The following is a 21329-nucleotide window of genomic DNA, read 5'->3' as shown; positions in this document are numbered from 1 at the left end:
TTACCTCTGTGGACTGAGGCTGAACGGATTCCATTTGATGAATAATAAAATCGGTCCACTTTGTAAAGGCCGAGTAACTGGGCCTAATTAATTGGTTGGTGCTGAAACAGAAGCCCACGAAATGGAACGGATGTTTCGGTCCTGTGGGCCCAAGTACGTCTTGTAGCGTAGGAATTCTGAATGCTCGGAACGGGCCGGCCCAATACGACGAGGCGGCGGCACTTGACCCGTTCGTTGTTCGTTCATTCCATCCACGCAGGGACGGACTTGGGCCATGCGGTGCACCGCGTGACGAGCAAATTACTTTTGGACGTACGGCCACACACGTAGTACGTCCGTCCGTCCGGGGAAGCGCGCTGCTGCTAGCTTTCACTTAGCTCTAGCCCCCTTTAAAAAAAAACCTTAGCTCCTGTTCTAAATTATAAGTTATTTTAATCTTTCTAAATTCGTATCAAAAGCTACTAGGTATGAATTAAGAAATGCTAAAATAACCTATAATTTGAAAAGAAGTGAGTAGCTAATTTCGATTTCTTTTTAAGATGAAGCTTTATACGTAGAGACCACATCCACCAGGTCTCTGCATATTGACCGTTGGTATGGAGGCCCATAATCTCCACGAGACAACGACGTAACCCACCACCCGGCGGCCCAGCGGCGACCGAGGCGCTGGCAAGACGTGAACCATCCAGATCGACCGGACTATAGTCCAACAAGATGCACTTGCGTTTCGCACGTACGCCTTCCAAGCTGGTCCCGTGATTGCATATTGTGTGCATCTACCCGTGCTGCACGGCGAAACGTCATGGCACCCCATGCTTGCAACACGGTGCATCCATCCGTGCGTGCACCGGCAACTGCCGTTCGGCGCACCGTACCGTACGTCCCGCGCATGTTAATTTCGACAGCGACGCGGTCTAGCATTCCGTTTTACTTTCTCTGTCTCAAATTATGAATTATTTAACTTTTCTATATGTATAATTTTTGCTACGTATCTAAATATATTGTACTATGTCTAAATGCATAATAATATTTATAAACTTAAAAAATCACATATATATATGGAAAATCCTTTCTACATGCGCTTGTAGCTGCTCCTACCTTTCTCCCAACCTCAACTAGAGCTAACGGGTTCAGAATCTGAGCCGCGAAAAATGATACGTATGTATGTGTGTGGGATGGCGGAATACCCTCTCGCCGATCTGTATATACCGCGAAAAAAAAAGAACGCATGGTGATATACTCTCCGTGCAAATCGGATCCCGTCCCGTGCGACGGCGAGGGGTACGTACGTGCGGCCGTAGGTTTCGCAGATTTTGTAGGTGACGTCGAATCGGCACCTGGTAGAATGGAGGAAGACGCTGTGGTGGTGATCATCCTGGAGGCTCTCTGGACTGTTGGGGGGCTACTGTTAGTAGGGCTCGATGGCGAGCTCCGGGTGGTGGTAGGATCGGATGCTTGCTTGCTTCTGCAGACTGCAGCCAGCACGGTTCCTGCACCCTCCTTCCTCATGATCAGCTAGCAAGGGCGAATTTTAATTCCCATCACGGTCCGAGAGACGTCAGGGAGGAATATTAATGACCTCTTTACGATCCCTAATCAACGGTCGTAAGGGTCAGGGCCCACCCCGACACCCGTAAATCCCCACCGACCAAAATACACCCCGGAGGTACTGCGCTCCGCCTCGCCCGACCTCGAAACGGGACTCCGCCTCGTGCGAACCGCCACATGGAAGCACGAGCCTTGTGGGTCCCCCTGAGCTCACCAAAACATAACCGATGGGACGCACACGCTCCAGGATACGGTTCTAACACGTGGAGAGGCGCCCGCATTCCTCGACGTGAACTGTCGGAATGTCAGACTGCACCGTGCTACGACGGCAATACAGGGCTACGGCTGAACCGTCTTATCCCTCTGCGACACCTGTCATAGGGTACTCATCGCCCGTACCGTCTAGCAAAGGAGGGCAAACCGCCTGGTTTCATATGCAGCCTGGCAAGAAGTATACATCAACCGCACCGCCCTGTCAGAATACATGGCTACATGGCTACAGTGGTCGGCCGCCTCCTACCACCTACACGGCTACAGTGGCCGGTCGTCACCACCAACTTGCGCGGCTACAGTGGTCAGCCGCCATATGCGACTCACGTGCTCGGCTACAGTGGCCGACCGCCGAATCATCGATGGGACCCGACGGCAATCACCCTTTCCCAGTAGTAGTACCGACAAGACGCAGAGACAAGAAAGGAAGACGGCATCTCCAGTAGCTCCTCCCGCTTTCTTGTTTTACTTTTTTACCTTTCTTACTCCCGGCTCATTTTGTAACCCCTGTGTCCTCCTTACACTATAAAAGGGGACCAGGGGGCCTGAGGGAAGAGCCCGAACAACACCGAACACACACTACAGCTCTCGTAGAACCCTAGCGCTCAAGACACTTTGAGCGTCAGCAAACACCCACAGAGACCTGGGAACCAGCTTTCCTCTCTCACCCGTTTGTAGCCCCTACTGCAAACTTGGTACGAGTAACACGAGCAGCCACCCACACTGGACGTAGGGCTATTCCTGCCCGAACCAGTCTAATCCTCGTGTCCTCCCGTACAACCATCCGAGCCTAACGCGCAGAGAAAACAATTTACTAAGCCGGTAGTCTCGACCCGTGATTCTTGACACCGATAGTTGGCGCGCTAGGTAGGGGACCTTTGCGTGTTCGACGTTCATCACCGGCTTCGGATGGCCAATAACGACATCGGCTTCGCTCCGGGCTCCCATGTCCATTTTGGGAGTCTGGACTTTCTCGCCACGGGAGAGGGAATCGCTCTGATTCCTCTTCCCGTCCAACCTGCTCGCCCCGTCACCCTCGGCTCGCCGCCGGAATGATGGGGAGTCGCCAGGCACGTACCACAGGACCCTCCTCGGAGGAACGGCCCTTTGGTCTGCTCAATGCCGCAGTGACTCACGGTCGTTTCCTAGCACGATCCATGATCACGCTACCCACGAATGACGAGTTCATGGGCATAACGGAGTACGCCTCGGGGGCTGTCTTGCCTTCCCTTATGGAAAGGCCGGAAATAACCTCCGATGCTAGCTCCAGCAACGGAAGCTACCACCCCTCGCGCGAGTGCTTCATGGCCGACGCACACTCCGTGAGGGCCAATGACGACGACAAAGGGGAGCAGCATACTCCCCCACTCCGCGCCGCAGCTATAGCCGGAGCCCACGCCAGGGCCCCTGTAACGACTCAGGATCATCAGCCGAGTTAATCTTAAGACAAGTTCCCAAATCCGCAGTTCTAATCAGCCCCGACCCCTGAAACCCAACCAAAACCGCCGGTTCTCTCTAAGTCCAAAAGCCAGTGTTCCTCCAAACTTTGGAGCTGTGGGAGAGCTAGAGTCTGGAAGTTGGACCCACAACCAGATCCCACGGATCTCTCGGGTCAAGCGCGCCAGAGCAAGCGTGCGCCCTGCGTCAGAATCTCTCCGCCGCGTGGCTTAACCTCCCCGACGAGCCCCGCCTTGCCCAGTCGCCGGCCACGACCAGACGGATCAGCGCGCCTCCTTCCCAATCGCACGCAGAAGCGCCCTGCAGACTCTCTGCCTCGCCTCGTCTCGCTCGCAACCTCGCCGGCCGTGCCAGGTGCCCTATCGCTGCTGCGACCAGAGATTGGCCGCTGCTGCGCCAGACCGCCTCGCCTCCCGCGCTCATCATCTCACCCGGATCTCCGGCCGCGCGTGCCCCTCGACGATGCCGCCTTCGCCAACCACGAATCCAGCAGTGACAACTCCTTTTCCCGCCTCGCCAGGAGCGTGCCCCAGCAAAGCCGCTGGTCTGCGCCTGCTAGCGTCACCGCTCACCCTGTCACCTCGCATGCAGCGCTCTCGCCTGCAGTGCCCCTTCCTTCTTTCCTGTCACATGCTAGCTGAGTCGCCGCCCCCAATCCACCGCTTGATGTGACCAGACCCGCGCTCGCCCTCACCAATCCTTTTCTCCGGCAAAACCGCGCCTGCATAAGCCTTGTCTCCAGTGCCCAATGGCCGAAGACGCTATCTCCGAAGCTCTGTTCCGCCGCCCATCACCGCTCAATCGCCACCATGGCAGCGCACTCCATCCTTTCCTTCCCGATCTTCGTGCTGCTCCAACACTCTCTCTCCCGCGCAGCTATAAAAGGGAATGCCAGAGTCCTACCGGAGTTCCCTTCGCCATCGTTACCCTGCCGCATCTTCCTCTGTTTCGTGCTCAAGCGCTGCCACCTAAGTTCTTGAGGAACTCTCCTCTCCGCTCAACACCCACCTTTCCCAACCCACCGGCCGCTTGTCTCCTCCGCACGGTGCTAGAGCTTACTTGTGTCAACAAGAAGCACCGCCACCGCCGGAGCACCGCCGGACATCGCCGCCACCCAAGCCTTAGCACCTTTCATCACTCCGCCTGAGCCTGTTCTTTCCGACCCCAAGACTTCACCAGTAGGCCTAAAGGTAAACTGCCGACCCCCTTCCCGGTTCGCCCGACCCCTTTTTCCGTCTCGCCCGACCCTGTCTGTTTCGCCCGACCCCTTTTTCCGTCTCGCCCGACCCTGTCTGTTTCGCCGACCCTTATCCGCCTCGCCCGAGGGCTCGGCTGTATCTTTTTTCTTTGACCCAAAGGTATCTGTGTCAAATTTCGGGGACTTCTCTGTGATAAGTCTGAGGACCCCGGTACAGTATTCCTTAGGTCGGAGGGTCAGATCATAAGTTTCTCCCAATCCGACCCTTTGTCTTGTTCTCTATCAACTGAAGCTTGAACCTCCACAGTTTTTTTCCGTAGCTTTGCTACAAGTTTCTGGGCTAAATCTTGCAAGTGTTGTTGAATTAACGGTCTAAGTGTTAACTCCTGCTTTTGCATTCGTGTAGAGCTAAATCTCACCGACGGCACATACGAGCTGCATTCGGTGCCAGAAGACGGAGCAGTAGCTGAGCCGCCGACTGCAGGAGCTGAAGTAGAACTCTCAGAGGACCGGTTCGCCTCCACCCCGCTTGAAGGCAAGCCCCGGAGCATGAACCCAACTTTCTAAACTTAAATATGCCTTCCTTCGTTTGTATGTGCATTTAAGTACAGGAGTTGTTTAAAACCCTAGATGCATGACTTAGTTCCCTTGATCTGAACACTAGTCTGATGAAGTCCGAGTAGTTGCATTGCTTAATAGGACTCGGTAAAAGTTGAGTGATTTCCTGTCACTCGCGAGTTATAGGAGTTGGTTGTTCTCCTTCTGGTTACAACTATAAGGACGATGGACGGGGCAGGACCTGGTGAACTCTTTTGGTGGTCGGTGGATCGCCCTGTCTGTCTATATGAATTTGCTTAAGGTCGGAAAGTGTTGGTGTTCGTGATCAAGTGTTTGAAAGTACTAATCTCATACCTAGTATGGGATGGGGAAGCCTAGTACCTGATTGAACTAGGACGTGGCTTATACCCCTGCTGTCCCTGGAACGAGGTTCCCATGGTGCATCATGTGGGTGCAAGTGCGGTCACAGTACGGTAGAGACCGGGACTATGGAGCATTGCATGCCAAGGGAAGTTTGGACCTGACACGTGCCTGGGAATTGATGGGGACGGCCGACACAGGAAGCGACCCTCGGTGATGCGCGGATGTCGTGAGATTAGGTTCGCCATGCATGGTTAAGAAACTCGAATCGATTCGTCTGCCTCTCACAGTTTGAGACTGCTTGATCGCTATGCTACACTGAGTAAAGATGGAACATGATGATGATATGAACCCGATGCTTGTTCTATACTTGTTGTTGGAAACTGTGGTTGTTTAGCATAAGTTGCCAACATAGACTGGTTAATGAACTTAGAATCTGAGCTAAAATATTGAAAGTAAGGACTCACTGTGGTCGCTTTTGGCAAAACAAACCCCTCAGCCAAAGAGCCTTGCATGTCTAGAAGTGGTGGAGTAGTTCTTCCCACCGGTCGGTTAAGTCTTGTTGAGCTTAGAAGCTCAGCCTTGTTTGTGGCTCTCTTTTCAGGTGAAGTTGCAGCTTCTGAGTTTGCTGCTGTTGGCACTTGGCCGCCCCAGCTTCCTCCTGGGTGGACGGTCGAGTGGGATCCCTCCTCGGACGGTGAGGAAAGGGATCACTGATGTCCTGATCGGCCTCATCAGGGACATCCGACTCCGGCGCTAGCTTCCGCTATTTTATCTTTCCGCTGCTTTTGAATCTTGTAAAACTCTGAATTTTGAACCAATGTTGAAATAAATCGTCGAACTTGTTAACTTGGTTGATCTGTTGTATTCTCTGGAACCACTCATCTTCGTGTGGGTTATGCTAACTCGGTCCTGTTAAGTGGTTAAATCGGATGAAATCCGATGGCACTTCGAGTTAACTTGACTAAGGCATGAGTGTCACGTGTCAAGCAGCTTAACCGTGCTTTAATTAAGTTAATCCGAGGTGGTTCCGCCACAGCCCCGGAGCAGCCCCGGTAGCCGGAGGAACGCGCGGTGCTCGAGCAGGAGATCGAGCACCACCGCAACGAGGACGGAGCACGCCATCGGGCCCGCGACGTCCACCAGCACATCTGCGAGGACGACGATCATCCCCAACTCTTCACACGTGCCAGCCAGAATATCGCCGCCGCAGCAGCCCTACTCCGATGACTCGCCAAGCCGGCAACGCCCGAGGAGCGACATGCCCACCAAGAGGTACGCAACCTGCTTGAGTGTGCGGCAGTCCAGCAGGCGGAGAGCTCCGCGTCTCGGCGACGCGGACACAACGCCAGCAGGGTCACACCCTCCGCGCCTCATGAGAGGCGTGGAGGGTCTGTCCACCAACCTTCCTTCCGCGGGGGAAACCGGGCCTTGCCCGTTCGACGGACTCCACCACGTGCGGGCGGCGGAGCCCAATCCATCCACCAACGCGTCGGTCCCGTCCGTGATGCACGTGACACCTTGGACGCATGGAGACGCCCCAGTGCGGACAGGGAGGACGGAGTCGACCGGGGCTACCACGTATGCCGTGGTGGCCGCTACGACAGCGGAGAAGACCAGAGCCAGAGCCCCAACCCGGCGGGGCCCAAGGCTTTCTCCGCGCGGATCCTCAATGCGCCGTTCCCGGCGTGCTTCAGGCCGCCTACCAACATCACCAAATACTTCGGGAGACGAACCCCGAACTTTGGCTCAGCGACTACCGGCTCGCCTGTCAGGCCGGTGGGGCAGATGATGACCTGTTCATCATCCGCAACCTCCCCCTGTTCCTAGCCGACTCCGCGCGAGCATGGCTAGAACACCTTCCGTCAGGCCGGATTTGGAACTGGAACGACCTGAAGGACATCTTCGTGGGAAACTTCCAGGGCACATACATGCGCCCTGGAAACTCCTGGGACCTCCGGAGCTGCCGCCAGGGGTCGGATGACACAACGTCATGCTTCTATTACCGACAACTCCCTGGACTAGAATGGCCTCCAAATGATGAAACATGGCACAAAATAGTGTTTGACATGCAGAAAAAAGTATGATGCTTTTGTAAGAAATCGGTGCTCATACCCTAAGAGGGTGAGGGAGTGAATTAGGCAACTTAAAACCTTAACCTATGCCTTCCACTACTTTTACATCAAACTTCAACTAGATCCTGCTATCAAGATGTGCAACTATGGTTGATTTACTGTAAACCTCATCCCAAAACAAGTTTTGCAAACTAGAATCAATCATAGCAAGATACTACACTAAGAAAGTAAAGGCACACAAGTTGCAAGTATGAAATGCAAAAATGTAGGAGGTGAGGATGAAGGGAAGCAAACTCTTGACACGAGGATTTATTTCGTGGTATCGGTAGGCACTAAGCCACCACTAGTCCACATTGTTGAAGCATTCACAAAGAGCATTACTTCTCGGTTACCGAGTCTCTTCCGGAACATCCCTTGACTGGCCACAAAGGCTCAGCCACTAAGGCTCACGCCAAGTTCCCCGATCACCTTGATGTCGTCTCCACTAAGGAGCTTCTCCATGAAGGGAGGGGTCTCCACGTTCCCCGCACACGGTCGTCGACGCCGCTCCACACCAAGCTGGAGGGTCGAAGACTTGTTGGCGAGCCACCAAGGCTCCAAGGCGCCGGCACACCTTGTACAGCAGTGGTTCACTCCTTGAACCGATCACAAGGAAGGCACACCTTACACTCTCTCTTCTTTAGCCCTATCCTAGCACTAATAACTCTTATAAGCTTGTGCTAAGCCTTTAAATAATCACTTATGCACTTTAGGTGGCTTGAATGTGTTCTTGAAGAATCTTGATCTCCAATGGACTTCTGCACACTCCAGCATCTTCAAATGGGCGAGTGGAGGGGGAATAAATAGCCAAGGCATCAAAGAGCCATTGTTCCAACAGTGGATGTTTCGATGGTATGTATTTTTGTAGCATCGGAAAGTGATGCTACCGTATGCTCCTCCGTATTTCAGCCATGATTCCAACTCTGAACTCCGATTTCGATGAAATTCTACTGGTTGGAAAGCTTATAAAATTCTACACGAGATTCACAAAAAATCCAGACCATTCAATCACTTTTTGAGCACCGAATGAATGCTAAAAGTCCGATGGTACCGTCGGACCTTCCGATCACCACATCGCTACTTTTCGTATTTTTATCACAACTTTTTACTCCGAACTCCGTTTTTTAGCACCACCAAGAATGGCATCTGGCACGTAAAGAAACAAACGCATGTCGTACACCAGCTTAGCTGCGACCGACCTAGCTGCTCAGGTCGCAGAGAAGACAAGGTGTGTACTTCTAGAGCCCAAGCTATCAGGTTGAGGCACCAACTAGATCTACGTACAATCACGTGGAAACGCACGACATTAAGCAGGGAGGGATAAGCACTCTGAATTCTGAAGCATGGATGCCTTTGTACACCTGCTTTGGCTTGCTTTGCTTCCACTGACGCGAAAGTGAAATACACGGGTCGTGCTGGAGCTAGGTTCGGCCATGGCCAGGAGGGAGAGGGAGTGAGAGAAGAGAGAGCAGGGTGTCGGTGTGTGTTCATAAGAAAAAGGGAGTGGGGTGCCTTGCACCGAGCGCGTTGGGAAGTATGAGTTAGAATCTGCTCCCTCCGTCACAGTATTTAGGGCTTGTTTGGCAGAGCTCCAGCTCTGAAAAAATAGCTCCAGATCCATAGATCCAGCTAGCTCCACCATAAAGCTGCTCCACCGTTGATTTGAGATCTCAAAAAGCGCTTGGTACAGCTCCACTCTTGTCTTTATCTCACTGGCAATTTGGACCCATGCATCAGAATAAAAAAAGAAAAAAAACGTCTTCTTCCTCATAGCGCCGGGTGCGATCTCGCACAGGCGCTGCGTCGCGGCGAGTACGGCCTTGCGCGTGCGGTTGAGGCACGGCCTCGGCGGCGGCTAGGCGGCCTCGCGCGCGTTGGCGGGCGCGGCCTTGCCGGCAGCTAGGCGGCCGGGTGCAGCCTCGCTGGGGCACTGCATCAGGGTGCCGGCCAGCCATGCGGGCGGGGCTTCGGTGGGCGGTCGAGGCGGGGCTCCGGCGAGCAGGGCGAGGCCACGGCGGCGTGAGCAGAGAAGGACGATGGCGCTAGCAGAGGAAGGACGGCGGTGTTTCGCACGGAGAAGAAGAAAGCTACGAAGAAATAGAATGAACAGACCATTTTCCACTAACAAGTGGCAGTGGTGGGTAATTTCCTCCAACTCCATCAAATTTGATTTCGTGGAGCACCCCCTGAGGTGCTCCACCAAATCCATAGATCTAGGGGTATCCACCGTTTTCGTGGAGCAGATCTGTGGTGGAGTCGCTGGATCTAAAACCGTTTGGCTGAAAAAATCTAGAGCGGAGCTGTTTTTGAGAATCTGGAGCTGCGTGGAGCTTTGCCAAATATGTTTTTATTTTAACTTTTCTGCATGCATAGTTTTTACATGCACCTAGATATATAATATATCTAGATACTTTCGGGTGGAGAGAGTAGATAAGAGGCCTCATATTTAGAGAAGTAGGGGCTAAAAATGAAAAGCCGGCTGGGGATGCTCTTATGTTCTTTTTGCAACAGCAACAAGGCAACAAGTCAACTGAAGAGATGTTCGAGTTGTTGAGAGAGAGAGCTTAAACAGTGCATCCCTCGGTTCTCTTATTTCTTTACATGTATCTCGTGCATTGTAGGCACAAAATTTGGCGAAACAAGTCGAAGTATATATCAAGGCATATACTGATATACACCTTGACAGCATACAAGATACATGCGAAAGCAGTGAGTATAATTTCCTGTTATTCCCCCTATGATTATCCTCGTAATCTTTTAGGCGACTTTGCAAGAGAAGACCTCCATCAAACTTGCTGACAACTCTGGAAATACTCGAGTTGGCCTAAAATCTTTGTTGAGGCAAACAGCGGTCGCTCTGCCTTCCAATACGAGCTGCCAAGAGTAGCAATAAAGGTGTGACTTGAGAGATAGATATGCTTTTGATCATTAACAACCTAACACATATAACACGCTTCTAGTTCCTGCGTGTACTCCCTTTGTTCCAAACTACAATGTTTTAAATTTGTCCTAAGTCAATTTTCTTTACTTTGACCAGAAGTTTTTAAAAAAAATACACCAACATCTACAACATCAAATTAATTTTGTTAAATTCACCATGAAATATGTATTCTTAGTATATTTGTTTATATGTAGATGTTAATATATATATATATTATAAATTTAATTAAATTTGAAATTTTTGATTTAGAATAAAATTTAAATAACCTATATTTTTGAACGGAGGGTTAATTACCTTACGATGTGGCAGAGTCTCGATTATATGCTCTACAATAATTCGTACGCCTTTGATTTGAATAGGCTTCACCTTGACCGCAAACTTGTCACCACTCTGACGATGCAACGCATGTAATAAATTGTTAAAACGTAAGTAAATTCTTTGAGATCTTCCTTATTGCACGAGGAATAATTTGCCATGCATTCGTTCACAGCAAATGAACCAAGGTAGACATGTACCCTGAGAGGCGCGAAGTACTTGAGGTTCAACTCTGAAAGAGCCATGGCGTTGCCCGTGGACGTCCAGTAGTCCACGCTGATGCCCAGCTGCTCAAGCATCACGTCACGACCTGATACCGTGATACGTACGGCTCAAAGAACTGATGGATACTCGCAGATACGTGCCGTGCGTCTACTAGCTAGGAATAATATAATGGATAATCTTCGAGAGCTGCTATATCTTGGAATAAATTAATCAAACGATGGCTCACCACTGTGGAGGTAGCTGGCGTAGATGGCGTTGTTGACGACGCCGTACTCGTCGAGCTCGTCGTCGCGGACCTCCATCTCGATCTCGAAGAACCTGTCCTTCCTCATGGTGGTAAGCTGGTTCGACGCGGTGTTATTGCCGGGGCGAGCTCGCTGATCGAACAGCTCGCGGCTGATGGCGTCGGGGGCGGCGATGGCAACCACGCCCCGGAGCCGGCAGTACTTGGGCCCCGTAGCCACGTGCGCCGCCGTGACGACGACCCTGCCAAGACGCGCCCGGCCGTTGCGCGCCACCACGCAGCTGTGCTGGCCATGGGCGACGGAGCTCACATCGGCAGGGCGCAGGCGAGGGGAGAGCCCGGTGACCTGACGAACGAGGCCGCCCATCTTTTGCTGCATTGCGATCTTGCGAGCGCGAATAAATGGTGGTGTGGCAGTGGCACGTACTTAGCCGAACTGTGGATATGTTAGTGGCTGAATCTTCTGATGCCTTTGATGGCAAATGCGTGGCAGCTTTATATAGGTGGTACATGGAGAATCGAGGCATGGGCATGAAATGAAATTGCCGGTTATTCAAATGTTCCTCGCCGTGGCATGTGGAGTTTTACTCCCAAAATTCTAATACTGTGTGTGGGCGAGCCACCGGGCTTGCTCTGCCATTCTCTCTCCCTCTGCTCGGCCATTTGCAAGTTTCATGCGCATGGATTTTCATCTCAATAAATGGCATGCACGAAAAAAAATTGATGCGGTATGAAACGAAGAGACGAATTAGACTTCACATGAATGAAATTTATGTGCAGATGGAATTCAGCATACACAGTTACAAGAATTTTTAAAATAGAGCAATTCATTTTATCTCCACGCTACGCTAGTATTCAATGTAGGTACAATTGTAAGTGTCTACAGAATTGATAATTCATACTCTCTCCGTTCCAAATTACAGGTTGTTTTGACTTTTTTAGATTCATAGATTTTGTGATGCGCTTAGATATACCATTTGTCTAGATGTATAATAATATCTATGTACCTAGAAAAGTTAAAACGGCCTATATAATTTGGAAGGAGGGAGTATGTTGCATTTGATCTCAGCACCATAAAAAAATGAGGGTGGGCAAGGGGGTATAAACCCCACCTAAACAAAGGTGAGAACCTAGGGTTCGAATATTCTTAACACCGCGCAACAATTAAAATTAAATTATGTATCGTGTATAGTGTTGTTTTCTTCGTCAAAGCTAAATTTGTAAAAATACGTGATGTTCTTAGAAACTGAGTAACGAAACTCTTCACTGAGTCTCAGGGCCGGCATCAAGTTTTTGCTACTATGACAGCTGAGCACCGGAGCGCAGGACCAGGACCCACTGGATTGTACTCGGAGTTGTGTTTCCGACTGTACTGCTCATCTAGTACGAGCTTGAGATGATTTTAGAAGGCACGTGTGAATCGAAGTCAAGTTGGAGGCACGTGGCCTTGACCGTTGATGGCTTTGGTTATGGCAAGTGCTGCTAAAGAAATTGTTTGAAATTAAAGGTCGTGCTTTTTTTGAGCTGCTGGTAGAGATTTCTTTATCTCTTTGTTAGGTATTACCTTGTGTCTCATACTGTGACTACGAGTGAAGCCATTTGCTGGTGGAGTTGATCATTTTAATTGTAGTTGTTGTAGTGATTCTTCCGTTGTTAACCCCTTAAAGGTTGTTATTTGCTCAATATACACCTCTTTCTTTATCATAATACAATGAGTAACTCTCCTGCTTGGTTTGTTTTAAAAAGATGGCAAAGTGTTGGTGTTGCCGTTTGCCTTGGTATTCTTGGGAGTCAATTGCGGGTGGGGCCATCTTGAAGTGGGTCGCTGATTCATTTTACAGGAAATTATGCATCAACCTAAATAACATGCCAAGTTGCAACACCTGTCAATTATCACGGTGAACACATTGTAGCGAGGAAAATTGCAAAATGAGAAGAACTTTAGCATCCATGGATGAGAAGAACTGCCATACTCCGTTAGCAACTCTGGAAGATACACCAGTAGGACAGTCATGCGTGTCAGATTTAGATAAACTAACATCAATGCTAGGCCTGTCACCGGGTATTCATACCCTTTCTCCAAATCTACACTCACTTCAAATAAGAAGGTATGGGTAGAAAATTATATATCCATTAGAAATGGGGAGGGTATAAATAATCAATTGGATATATATAGTACAAAATTAATATCTATTGAATATGAGTGGGATTGTGAAGGATAAGAAGTGGGAAATAATTATTTGAATTTGGACGGTGAAAGAGAAGGGTGGGTTTGCCCGACGGGATCAGTCTAGATCGATCTAGTCGGAACAGATCGGGACAGCTTCGACTCGACCCACACCGTCCCAGGAGATCGATCACGTCGCAGGCCAAAGCCATGGCGCAATCTACTCCGGCGCGTGCTCCACAAGAATCCAAGCGATCGACTACAGCGAATTTATCCCGATGGTAACAGGGAGTCTCCTTTTCCAGTCCTGGTTGCTCGGCAGAAGAGGAAGCTTGCTAGAAGTTAGAACGTACAACATTCTTTATGTTTCATTCTTGAGGGTGGTGGATTGTACCGTGTTATTGTTGCCCCTTTCACCTCTTGATTTGCACGGTCATGACAGAGTCACTTCTAATTAGCTTTCCACGAGACCTTATAAATTTCAGAGATAATAATACTTGTACCACAGAATCTGCAGTCTCTGGGAATTACCAGAGATAAACATTATGGGCGTTATAGCCAGCTTAGACTGTGTTAACCCGTTCGTTGACAACATAATGCCTTAAGTATGTTCACGAACTTTGACTTTGCTTTGAATAGTTTCTCGCTTTTTCTGTACAACTATAGCAAATATCAATATCAAAAATTAAAAAAATGATCTGTTTTACTTTTACAAGAAAATAGGCATAAAAAACTTTATGTTCTGTTTTGCATGCAACACCAACAAGTTAACTGAAGGGAAGTTCCAATTCCAGATTAAAGAACCTAAGAACCTAAGCTTGCATCCCAGTTCGTGTTCGCATTGTTGAGGGTAACTTGAACAAACAATTAATCCATCTCTCGGCTCTTTTATTTATATCCATCTCGTACATTGCTGGTGGTACAAATTTAGGCGAAACAAATTAAATTGAACCATATACACCATGACTGTATAGAACGAAGAAAAATGATCTATCGTGAAAGCAGTCTGTAGAATATTGCTTCCTTCTTCGTCGTGTTTGTTTTTTAATCTTACAACCCTCAGTTAACCTTTTAAGCAACTTTGCAAGAGAAGACCTCCATTACCCTCGCTGACAGCTCCGGGAACACCCGAGTTGGACGGAAGTCTGTGTTGAGGCAAACAACGGTCGCTCTGCCTTCCAATACGAGCTTACGATCCGGCAGGGTCTCGATCATGTGCTCGACGATCATCCGCACGCCTTTGATCTGCACGGGCTTAACCTTCACGACGAACCTGTCACCACTCTGACGATGCAAGTGTATAAATATAAGTAAAATCTGCGGGATTATTTTCCTTTCACGAGGAATTTTCCATGCATGCGTTCATAGCGAGCGAATGAAGGCAGGCGTGTACCCTGAGAGGCGCGAAGTACTTGAGGTTCAGCTCAGAGAGAGCCATGGCGTTGCCCGTGGATGTCCAGTAGTCCACGCTGATGCCCAGCTGCTCGAGCACCACGTCACGACCTGGCAACATAACGACGGCTCAGAGAATTGATAGATATACTCGCTGATACATATGCGTGTCTAATGAAGTTCTTCAAAAAAAAAGTGTAGGAGAATGAACGATGGCTTACCACTGTGGAGGTAGCTGGCGTAGATGGCGTTGTTGACGACGCCGTACTCGTCGAGCTCGTCGTCGCGGACCTCCATCTCGATCTCGAAGAACCTGTCCTTCCTGCATGTGTTCTCGTACCACTCAGACATCTCATCAGGATTATCATTCAGCTAGGGCCTAGGGGGCTTGGTGGTTTCCTGGAAACAAATTAGCAAAGGGATCGAAGCGGACCTGATGGTGGTAATAAGCGGGTTCGATGCGGTGTCGTGGCTGGGGCGAACTTCTTGTTGGTCGAGCAGCTGGCGGCTGGTCTCGGGGACGGCGTTGGCAGCCGCTCCCCGGAGCCGGCAGTACTTGGGCCGCGCAGCCACGTGCGCCGCCGCGACGATGACCCTGCCGGGACGCGCCCGGCCGGTGCGCACCACCACGCGGTGCTGGCCATGGATGCCGGAGCTCACGTCGGCGGGGCGCGGCCGAAGGGAGAGCCCGGTGACCTGACGAACGAGGCCGGCCATCTGCTGCTGCATTGGCGATCGGCGAGCGAACTGTGGTGGCAGGTTCGTTTCTGAACTCTGGATATCTAGTGGCCAGCGTTAGATATATCGCACTGATCGTTGATGCCATTATGCCAAGGCGTGGCGTCTTATATAGGTGACGGTCTGACGGAGAATCAAAGCAGCATGGCCCGAAAATCGCCGGCTATTCAACTGTCCTCGTCGTGGGGTTTACTCCGAAAAGTTTCCAATCCTGTGCGTGGGCGAGCCGTCATTGGGCTTTGCCATTTCATCTGCTCTATTTCTTAAAACATAATATGGATGAAAATGCTTTATATGCACATAAAGTTTGCTCATTCTGTAAATGCACGCACGCACAATGTATGAGAAAAACTGAGCCGTAGATGTTAAATTGACAAAATCGTCTCACATGTTTCGTTATCGGCGAACATATTTCCTGCCACTAAAAAATAGCATTGTTTTTCTTAATAAAATAAATTAAGAAAATGTGAGCCATCATTCTAAGTCTAACACTTAGAGACCGATGAACAGATTTCACTGTGAAAACCTAACTAATTGAGGTATGATGACTTGATGAGCTTGGTCTAGTCTAACAAATCCAACAAGTAGGACCAGCTGCGAGTTTGGGCTACCGTGCTGCCTACTGGAGCCCATGATCACTGGATTATACTTCTCGTGGAGTTAGGCTTCAGACTGTTCAAGTACCTTGAGCTTGAGGAGGCGTGTGTGAATCGATTTCAAGTTGGAGGCGCGTGGCCTTGACTGAGAGGTATCCTGGAAGTGGATGACGGGTGGGGACACCTTGAAGTGGGTCCGCCGAGTCATGCAGGATGAAGGCCTAACATGACGTGTAGAAGCCTCGTGTATTGATTATTACTTAGGAGTACTCATGACTAATAGGGAACGACGACGAAAGGGTTCGGATTAAACTAGTCAGTCGTGTCCCATGGTGTTGAATTTTTATTGCGGGGACGCCTCACAAATGACGAACAGCAGACGGTTGGTTCGTACGTCCTTTAAAAGTTGCTGGAAATGCAACCGAAATAACCAAAGGAGCACCAGCATGTTAACTATCAATCATGGTGAACACACTTTACTACTTCAGCAATGGAAAATGCAAATTCCACACCTTTGTCTCTCAAAATGCAATCACATTGTTGCTAACTGTTAATTTACTTTCAGAAACACCGTGTAAGTAAAATGGTTGACATCTACCTCAAAACTCAAGCACGCAGAAATTAACTGGTGTGTAGACTACTGTCGTGCACTTTCTTTCTTTCTTGAAGTCTAGTCCTATTTATAGCGTCTGGCAGAAACTATCTTTCTTTGGATTACTATAATCATTATTTCATACCAAGAGGCAGTCCTTTGCTTTGATCATCTCCGTGTCAAAACTCAAAATACGGAAGAACTGTTTTGTAGTAGGGGTATGAAACAAGCAGAAGCATGCAGTTCATTGTTTTGCCCGGTTCCAACACCATTTCCTGTGATTTGCAAGTGCCCTGCTGAAGCCATGCTTGAGGGGGAGTAAACTTGGACTTTTTTTAAGGCAATTTGTATGGGAGGTTCTGAAATATCGCTTTGGCGCTGACAGTTTTATGCAATCTATTCTCACATCTGAGCCATGGGCACTGCGTATTTCCTATTCTTAATAGATGTATGTGTCCTGAAGCTCATGGTACTCCTGCATCATCCAGTGTTAAACGAACTTTCTTTGCTAAGAATATACATTGCAAATCAAATGTATCAGACCAACAATTACACACATACAAAATCACAATGCAGACGGACTGTAGCTCTACTGTTACTACGAGCTGGAGGGTGGACGTGCAGCCGGTTTTGCTGATAAGAATACCCAGCGAAGGTACGTAAGCCATTATACGATAGCCTCGATTGCTTTTTGCTTTTATCTAGTTTCGATTGATCGGATTCGTTCGTTTACAAGTATGTACTCGTGATAAATGCTATTACGTCGATGCAGGTCAGTTGCGAGTTAAAAGGGTCCTTTTGTTAGGCTTTTGAAAGTGCTTTGGTTTCAAAAAAGCTAAACGCTAACCAAAGGGGTGGGCTGCGAACCACCAGTTTTCACAAAAGCAGCTTCTCTTTAGTTAAATTTTACGGTACTTGATCCCCTGCTTCCACCGGAGGTGGCATCCAAGTTTTCCTCAAAATTACCCACTGCTATGAGCGTATCGGTTCATCCTCCTCCTCCCTGCAATAGAACACATGCGCGTGCACGGGGATGGACTGCGGGTTCGCCGCCCCACCGCCGGCTGCCCTCCCCACCGGCGGCGCCCCTATCCGGCCGCTTCCTCTCCTCCCGGCGGCGGCGGCCCTCTCCGACTCCCTCCTCTTCCGGCGGCAGCGCAAAAGGGGGTCAGCGGCGGTGCTACCTCCGCCTGGTGATTGGTCACCGGCGGCCGTCCTCCCCACTCTGGTTCGTGGCTGCCGCTCCCGACATCGCTCCCTGATTCGTTCCGTTGCCGCCGCTCACGATTCGCTCCTAATTCGCTCCCTGATTCGCTCCGCCGCCACTCGCGAGGTCGCTCCGCCGCTGCCGTGGTCTCTGCCCCGGCCGGTGCGCCCAAGCTGGCGAGCCCTCGGCTACCGCTGCTCCTTCGCGCATTGGCCAGTGAGAGGAAGAAGAAGGGGCTAACAATAGGGATCAGCAAACAGCTTTCAGCTTTCTCACAGCCCACACCTCACAGCAGCTTTCTACAGCCCACAGCTCATAACTACTTTTCTAAGAAGCCAAACACACCCAAAGTATGCTGCTGTGCAAGTGCGATCAGATGAGTGTGGCTGGAGGACAGATCGTGGCAAACCAAGCTAGTATCAAATCGATGGGCCATCAAGTGATGCTAACTTAATTCAAGCACTCTAAACAGCGCCTACTCCAAATTTAGAGTGTCGAATTAAAAAACGCACTCCAGCAGATTTTCTACTTGGCTCACCATTTTGAGGAGGTTCGGAGCTATTCGTATCCATGATCTTGTCACCACCATTCAATACTGTACAATGTACGTTATAAAAAACAAATAATAATGATTAGCAGTCTTGTGATAGTTATATGGTTAGACAAGATTTTGCTGTGGTGGTGATCATCCTGGAGGGTGAACGTGCAGCCGATTTTGCCGATAAGAATACCCAGCGAAGGTATGTAAGCCATGATACGATGGCCTCGATTTCTTTTTGCTTTTATCTAGTTTCGATTGATCGGATTCGTTCGTTTACAAGTATGTACGCGTGATAAATGCTATTGCGTAGATGCAGGTGAGTTGCGAGTTAAAAGTCATGTTGGTTGGATTTTGAAAGTGCTTTAGCTTCAAACAATCCAAAAGCTAAACAATCCAAAAGCTAACTAAAGGGGTGGGCTCCGAACCACCGGTTTTCACAAAAGCAGCTTCTCTTTAGTTCAATTCTCACCGTACTTGATCCCCTGCTTTCACCAGATGTGGCGTCCAAGTTTTCCTCAAAATTATCCGCTGCCATCGGTTATGAGTGTACGGTTCATCCTCCTCCTCCCCGCAATAGAACACATGCGCGCGCACGGGGATGGACCGCGGGTTCGCCGCCCCACCGCCGGCCGCCCTCCCCACCGGCGGCGCCCCTCTCCTGCCACTTCTCTCCTCCCGACGGCGGCGGCCCTCTCCGACTCCTTCCTCTCCCAGCAGCGGCGCAAAAGGGGGTCGGTGGCGGTGCTACCTCCCGGTGATTGGTCGCCGGCAGCCGTCCTCCCCACTCTGGTTCGCGGCCGCCGCTCGCGAGGTCACTCCCTGATTCGCTCCGCCGCCGCTCACGATTCGCTCCTGATGCGCTCCCTGATTCGCTCCGCCGCCGCTCACGAGGTCGCTCTGCCGCCGCCGTGGTCTCTGCCCCGGCCAGTGCGCCCAGGGCGGCGAGCCCCCGGCTGCCGCTGCTCCTTCGCGCCTTGGCCAGGGAGAGGAAAAAGAAGGGGCTGACGAGCGGGGTCAGCTCGTCAGTGAGAGATGGAGAGAGTTGAGTAGGAAGGACTGTGGATGACACGTGAGGTCTGCTTAACTGTTTTCTCAAAAGCCACAGCTACCCAACCAAACGGTTTTCGACTTTCTCACAGCCCACACCTCACAGCAGGTTTTTTACAGCTCATAGCTACTTTTCTAAAAAACTAAACACACCCAAAGTATGCTGTTGTGCAAGTGCGATCAGATGAGTGTGGCTTCAGGACAGATCGTGGCAAACCAAGCTAGTATCAAATTGATGGGCCATCAAGTGATGCTAACTTAATTCAAAGCACTAGCATCCTCTAAACAGCCCTAATCCAAATTTAGAGAGTCAAGCTAAAAAAACGCACTCGAGCCTGCTCTCTCTACTTGGCTCATCATTTTGGGGAGGCCTCCAAATTTCCCCTGCACCATCCATTCCTAGGGATCTCTAGGGAGCGTACTATCCATGAGGCTATTGCTGGAGCTGGAGACATTTTTCACCTTTAAAAAAAATATAAAGAACCCCATTTGATTTTTAGGAACTTTAGTTTGAGGGCTGTTTTTGGAGTTGCTCTAAGTGGCAAACAAATCGATCCATGTCTAGCATATAATTAGGGGGAAGCAATGCAGGAAGGAGATTTTTCAATGCTCAGTTGAGGAGAGAGGGGGATATATGCAGCCAAATGAAATGAGGGGCATATAGAGCATTTGGTACTCATGACTCCGGCAGAACACACATCTAAGATGGTGTGGCGTGCCAACGTGGGTGGCACTAGGATGAAAAACAAAATTGAACATAAGTTGGAGTACTAGCTAATTCATCCAATTGAAAGTTGAGGATAAACTTGACTCACTAACGATGGTTGAGGACCATTTCTTTTTTTTTCGTTTTCTCTGAAGAAAATATTCTTTTAGCATAGGTGATAAGCTCATCGACGACATTCCGGGACCGCGTCGAGTAGGTAGGTCAGCAGGCCGATCGGGCCTTGAATGTGCCTGCTGCTCGGCACGGTTCTGGAAGCTTCCTGCCTATTGAGGGTCCCCAGCAAAGGCTGTTTGTTGCGCTGGAAAGAACAGGCGGGAGTAAAGGAGGAGAAATGACGAGTGAATAAAAACTGCAGGCTCAATTCAATTCCGCAGTGCATGGCGGTTGCATCATTGTACAACCCTCCCCCCACACACACACATCGGTGCATTCATTATGCATATGGTGTCCGAAGAAATAATGCACAGTACTGTACTGTACTGTTTAGCCGAGACACTAGGATTCTTTGATGCAAGAAGCCAAGAACCGTCGCGTCGGTGCTTCAGCTCACCTGCGTCTACGAATCGTATCGTGTTCATGCTTTAACCAACTAACAGTTCGTTTACTGCGACCATTCGACTTCGCCAAGGCATAAAGTGAACTGTTCAGCTGGATATTATAAAACTAAAAGCCATCATTATCTAATCAGTTGGGATAGAAAATTTACATGGTGTCTTCCATAACCTCACCTTTTCGTTATAAAATGTAGGTTATTTTAACTTTCCATGATACATTACACAGCCATAAAAAACCGCTTCATCTTTTATACTTTCTACATGAGAATATACTATTCTAAGAAATAAAGGAAAAAAACAAAGATCATCATTATCTAACCCCGTTTGGCTAGCGAGCATAAGTTGCTTGAAATAAGAGAAGGCGAAGACAACACTTTATTTAGGTTAAAAATGTCCGCTTTAAGTCACTACTCGAGCAAACCCACTCCTCTCGGTGAAACGTAATAACATGCTAATGCGTTGTAAAATCTTTTTACTCTATTTTTTCCCATGCATTCTACACCAGCAGCTTCGGAGCTATCCACATTTATGATCTTG

The 21329-nt window shown here is 49.6% G+C and overlaps 2 protein-coding genes across 2 annotated transcripts; both read right to left on the bottom strand.

Annotated features, from left to right (window-relative positions):
* Positions 1-10094: 10094 nt before the first annotated feature.
* LOC140223455 (acyl-acyl carrier protein thioesterase TE3, chloroplastic-like) lies at positions 10095-11610 on the bottom strand. Its single transcript, XM_072295299.1, has 4 exons — positions 11214-11610; positions 10963-11072; positions 10742-10837; positions 10095-10380 (listed from the first exon to the last, which is right to left on the bottom strand). Exons 1-4 carry the CDS (start codon positions 11608-11610, stop codon positions 10264-10266), a joined length of 720 nt encoding a protein of 239 aa, XP_072151400.1. The 3' UTR covers positions 10095-10263.
* A 2650-nt stretch (positions 11611-14260) lies between these two features.
* LOC117863299 (acyl-acyl carrier protein thioesterase TE3, chloroplastic) lies at positions 14261-15811 on the bottom strand. Its single transcript, XM_034746949.2, has 4 exons — positions 15224-15811; positions 15012-15112; positions 14792-14901; positions 14261-14682 (listed from the first exon to the last, which is right to left on the bottom strand). The coding sequence occupies exons 1-4, from the start codon at positions 15517-15519 to the stop codon at positions 14470-14472; spliced, it is 720 nt and encodes a 239-aa protein (XP_034602840.1). The 5' UTR covers positions 15520-15811; the 3' UTR covers positions 14261-14469.
* Between the last annotated feature and the right edge of the window lie 5518 nt (positions 15812-21329).

The sequence above is a fragment of the Setaria viridis genome, chromosome 7, assembly GCF_005286985.2.
Source record: "Setaria viridis chromosome 7, Setaria_viridis_v4.0, whole genome shotgun sequence".
NCBI classification, from domain to species: Eukaryota; Viridiplantae; Streptophyta; class Magnoliopsida; order Poales; family Poaceae; genus Setaria; species Setaria viridis.
Note: the sequence above shows the minus strand (reverse complement) of the source record. Positions and strands in the feature narration are given on the sequence as shown.

Bases quoted from the DNA above. Each gene is read 5' to 3' on its own strand.
- LOC140223455 (XM_072295299.1), bottom strand. From the start codon at position 11,610: ATGCAGCAAAAGATGGGCGGCCTCGTTCGTCAGGTCACCGGGCTCTCC. The intron at 11,073-11,213 runs GTGAGCCATCGT...TCACGGTATCAG, and splicing joins CGCCAGCTACCTCCACAGTG to GTCGTGACGTGATGCTTGAG. The intron at 10,838-10,962 runs GTACATGTCTAC...TTGCATCGTCAG, and splicing joins AGTACTTCGCGCCTCTCAGG to AGTGGTGACAAGTTTGCGGT.
- LOC117863299 (XM_034746949.2), bottom strand. From the start codon at position 15,519: ATGCAGCAGCAGATGGCCGGCCTCGTTCGTCAGGTCACCGGGCTCTCC. The intron at 15,113-15,223 runs GTCCGCTTCGAT...GAACACATGCAG, and splicing joins CCGCTTATTACCACCATCAG to GAAGGACAGGTTCTTCGAGA. The intron at 14,902-15,011 runs GTAAGCCATCGT...TTATGTTGCCAG, and splicing joins CGCCAGCTACCTCCACAGTG to GTCGTGACGTGGTGCTCGAG.